The sequence below is a fragment of the Alosa pseudoharengus genome, unplaced genomic scaffold (genome assembly GCF_046254945.1).
Source record: "Alosa pseudoharengus isolate Yale_2024_CS ecotype anadromous, Long Island Sound unplaced genomic scaffold, YU_APseudo_1.1 YU_APseudo_1.1_scf_24, whole genome shotgun sequence".
Lineage (NCBI taxonomy): Eukaryota > Metazoa > Chordata > Actinopteri > Clupeiformes > Clupeidae > Alosa > Alosa pseudoharengus.
The window spans coordinates 552,174-557,173 of NW_027468689.1; the positions used below are offsets into that span (position 1 = coordinate 552,174).

Genomic DNA, 5,000 nt, shown 5'->3' on the forward strand with positions numbered 1-5,000 from the left:
TCCATGTTGGTGGAATGAATTGCCCAGTGCTCTCCGTTCCTGTGGTAGTTTTGGGTCGTTTAAGAGGGGTCTAAAGACATTCCTTTTCAACATATACTTATTTGTTTAAGCGCTTATGTGTTATGGTTTGTATAATGTTGTTTTATTTCAATTGGGCTGTTAATTAATTTGACATTATTGTTACAGTGCATGAAAATGCACTGTACTGTTCTTCCTAGGCTTCTTCTTCTTCTTCTTCTTCTTATTATTCCGCTTACCACTTTTTCTAGACGCAATTTCTCTTGAACAGTTTAACTTAGAAACTTCATTCAAACTTTGTAACGTAGGTCTTCAAACAGATCGGGTTGCTATCTCTTTTCAACTTTGAAACTTTTATACTTTTTAAACTATTAAAGAAAAACTTTTTAAAAATCCCCATAGACTTAACATTGCCGATTATGACATCATAATACGGCCATTAAGCAATTAGAATCCTATGGCAGGTGTTCAGGCCACCTGGATCTCAACTGCCAGTCTCAGGCTTTAAGCATACAAACTGGCCCTATTAAGACTACACATCCTGTTAAACTGCTTCCTCTGCCAAAAACTGTTTCAAAATAAAAGTCCTCACTACAATATTTCACTGTTAAACAATTTAACCCTTTAAACTACTGAACTTTTTAACTGTTTAGCCATTGTAACTGTTACTTGTCATCAACTATGACTCCTACCCACTGTAGCTAGTTAGCATGGTTAGCATAGTTAGCATGCTAGCAAGTTAGCATGCTAGCATGTTAGCATGCTAGTTAGCATTTTTAGCAAAATTACTAAAAATGATTAGCTAAGTTAGCTAAGGCACATGGTTAGCATAGTTAGCATGGTAGCATGTTAGCATGCTAACATGTTAGCATGCTAGTTAGCATTTTTAGCAAAACTGCTAAAAATGATTAGCTAAGTCACATGGTTAACATAGTTAGCATGCTAGCAAGTTAACATGCTAGTTAACATTTTTAGCGAAATTACTAAAAATGATTAGCTAAGTTAGCTAAGTCACATGGTTAGCATAGTTAGCATGCTAGCATGTTAGCATGCTAGTTAGCATTTTTAGCAAAACTGCTAAAAATGATTAGCTAAGTTAGCTAAGTAACATGGTTAGCATAGTTAGCATGCTAACATGTTAGCATGCTAGTTAGCATTTTTAGCAAAACTGCTAAAAATGATTAGCTAAGTTAGCTAAGTAACATGGTTAGCATGCTAACATGTTAGCATGCTAGTTAGCATTTTTAACAAAACTGCTAAAAATGATTAGCTAGGTTAACTAAGTAACATGGTTAGCATAGTTAACATGCTAGTTAGCATAGTTAGCATAACTGCTAAAATTATTAGCTAAGTTAGCTAAGTAACATGGTTAACATAGTTAGCATGCTAACATTGTTAGCATAGTTAGCATGTTTAGTAAAACTGCTAGAAAATGTTAGTTAAGTTAGCTAAGTAACATGGTTAGCATGCTAGCACTGCTATAAAACATTAGCTAAGTAGCATGGTTAATAGAATTAAAGCAAACATTAGAGCCGTTCAAACTCAGTTATCGTCACATATCTACCTATGCACAGCCATTAAACTATTTGAATATCAACATTCATTAAACTGCTAGAAAACGTTAGCTAAGTAGCATGGTTAACAGGTTAGCATTGCTAGCACTGCTATAAAACATTAGATAAGTAACATGGTTAGCATAGTTAAAAATCTTAGCATAACTGCTAGCGAACATTAGAGCCATTCCAACTTTCAGTTATCGTCAAATATCTACCTATGCACAGCCATTAAACTATTTGAATATCAACATTCATTCAACTTCCAGTCTGTCAACAACTTTTAAACTATTTACCTTCAACTTTTAAACGGTCTACTTTTAAACTATCATTAAACTATCTATTAAACTAGCTGTCTATCAACAACTTTTAAACTATCTACTGTCTATCAACAACTTTTAAACTATCTACATTCAACTTTTAAACAGTCTACTTTTAAACTATCAACTTTTATTAAGCTATGCAACCACCATGTCTATCCTAGCATCACCGTAGTAACCATCTCTTTATTATCTGTTTTAACTATACATGATATTTTACATTACAACTTTAGCATTTTCATGCACTGGTAATTCCTTGGAATTGCATTTCTAGTTTATTATTGATATTCTCCTTAATGTAGTCTTAGCATGTCATTGTTTTTATATTATTGATTGAATGGACATTATTGTTTTGTTATTGCCTTTCCCCTTTTCTACTATTGCTTTTTATTAGGCTATTGATTGAATTGATATTATTGTGTATTATAACTATTCTCCTTACTATATTTGACCAACATTCTAATCTGTTCCCTGTTCAATTTTAAATATTATTATGTTGTTTGTATTTATGTGTCACTTTGGACAAAGGCGTCTGCTAAATCCATAACCATAAATATATATATGTATGTATGTATGTATGTATGTATGTATATGTATGTATATGTATTTATAAGTATATGGTAGGAGCAGGCTTCACTCAGTCTCTTATGTTACTTTTTAGAGTGCTTGGCCAAACTTAAATGTTAACTCAGAAAGAAAAAAGGCTGCACTTTGCATATACGTGTTTTATTGCACTGCGTATAGTGCAATAAAACACGTATATGCAAAGTGCGGCCTTTTTTCTTTCTGTGTATACACATGCAAACACAAATAAATAACAACAGAATGAGACAGTGGGAGGGAGAGAGAACAGAGAGAAAGAAGAGAGATAGGGAGGGAGGGAGAGAGGGATGGAGAGAAACAACGAAAGAATGAAACCGAGTAAGTGCTCACCATCTGCTATGCTCTTCTTCAGTAAGTCATGCTTGGCCTGGAGTTTGGAGATGAGGTTACTTCCCTCCAGGTGTTCACGCAGTTTCTGCAAACACATACAGTACAGCTCGAGTCAAACATGACTAATCAATCACTAATCTCAGTTAGTAATCATCCTCTGATGTCAGGCTTGACTTGACAAATTCACCACTGATCACACACTGATTTTGTTTTTTCCTATTGCAACTCAAATTTCAATTGCGCCCTATGGGAGACAGGCAAACAGACACACAGATAGACAATTAAGGACCATTCACTACAAGAACCATCACTATGACAATAATAGTAAAAACATGACTACTTCCACTCCACACATAAACTATAACGATAATGACATGAAGAACGATATCGTTGGAAATCACTTTCAGAGCGATTTTGAAAACGATAAAAAGCTGACAGCCAATCAAATTTTAGGCATCACATTTATCAACATGAGAAGAAACTTTCCTTATCGTTGGTCAGTGTGGATGCTTTTATCGTTATCGTTATAGCTATCTTTATAGTTATCCTTCCTGGTGTGAACGGGCCTTTACACAGGGGCAGTGTGAGCGGTGGTTAAGGAGCTGGGCTAGCGTGCAGTAGCCTGTGGTAGCGTAGTGGTTAAGGAGCTTGGCTAGCGTGCAGTAGCCTGTGGTAGCGTAGTGGTTAGGGAGCTGGGCTAGCGTGCAGTAGCCTGTGGTAGCATAGTGGTTAAGGAGCTGGGCTAGCATGCAGTAGCCTGAAAGTTGTGGGTTCAATTCCCGGCTTCCACAATTGACCTGTCGCTAAGCCCCGCCCCCCATTGTTACCGTGTGAAAACTCGGACAAACAAACCAGACTTGATTAGAAATACATTGTGGACAATGGCAGCTGACAGTATATGAAAGCAGGCTTTGAGGAAGTGTTGATCGATAAAAAGATTTGCTTTCCTCCAGAAGCTATTAAAAGGGATTTAATTATGCTATGGAGGGGTGTATTCAAACCTTTAGAATACATACAAGGTGACAAGCAGTTGTGGCGAGTAGCCGTGCAAATCACTGTGCAAAAACCACTGACGTTAATGCTAGCTAGCTAGCTAGTGGAAGATTAATACTTAGATATGTTAGGTTATGCTAATATTTGATGTAGTAAGAATATAGTAGTTGGTTAATGAGCATTTTCATCTTGGGATTTAACAGGGAACCTGTGTCCACGTTGTTGGCTTAGTAGCCTACATTACGTCGAGCTGTTGCAAACGCGAGAGACGTCCTGTAGGCTACTGCTGATGAAAATATACCCCGTTTTCTAGCCTCTCGGGGTACCGGCTATCAGTATTACACGTCCCCCTGCAAAACGTTTGACCATGGTTATCCGTTGGGGTTTTTTGAGTTAATAAACCTCCATAAATAACCATTAATTTGTCATTTTATGCCTGCTCCCTGTTGTTTCCTATGGAGTTGTCCGAGCTGATGTCCGAGTCCCGTTGAGGCTGGACTGTCATTGGCTCATCAGCGTTCTAAGGGTGGCGCTTAGCGACAGGTCAATTGTGCCCTTGAGCAAAACACTGAACCCCAAGTTGGTCCAGAGACAATGTAGTCAATGTAATGAAGTTGACTAATGGAGGTCGCTTTGGATAGCAGTGTCTAAATGAATACACACACACACACAACCACACACACACATACACACACACCCACACACACACAACCACACATACACACACACACACACACACACACACACACACACACACACACCCACATACACACACACACACACACACACACACTTTCTCACCATAAAGTAGAAGAGCTCCGTCTCCTGCTGGTTGGCCCTTCTCTTGGCCAGGCTGGGCTTGCTCAGGTAGGTGTCGGACACGCTGGACTTGACGGACTCAGTGGAGCGGCTCCTCTGGAAGCTGTCGGACACGTCGAAGTCCTCCAGACTCACCAGGTCCTGGATCGTGCTCAACGTCGCCTCCCACGTCTTCTTCACCTGAGCAACAGAGAAGAGGCAGCGTGCTGAGTGTGTGAGCACTAGGAGTGTGTGTGTGTGTGTGTGTGTGTGCTGAGTGTGTGAGCTCTAGGAGTGTGTGTGTGTGTGTGTGTGTGTGCTGAGTGTGTGTGTGTGTGTGTGTGTGTGTGTGTGTGTGTGTGTGCTGAGTGTGTGAGCGCTAGGA

At 38.9% G+C, this 5,000-nt stretch overlaps 1 protein-coding gene across 1 annotated transcript in view; it reads right to left on the reverse strand.

The window, feature by feature from the left end:
* Positions 1–5,000, reverse strand: part of srgap1b (SLIT-ROBO Rho GTPase activating protein 1b) — a 104,712-nt gene that overhangs the window by 20,270 nt on the left and 79,442 nt on the right. Inside the window, exons 9-10 of the mRNA XM_076303772.1 lie at positions 4,619–4,816; positions 2,825–2,909 (exon numbers count right to left, since the gene is read on the reverse strand). Coding sequence (XP_076159887.1) covers positions 2,825–2,909; positions 4,619–4,816 — 283 coding nt within the window. The remainder of the gene's footprint in view (positions 1–2,824; positions 2,910–4,618; positions 4,817–5,000) is intronic.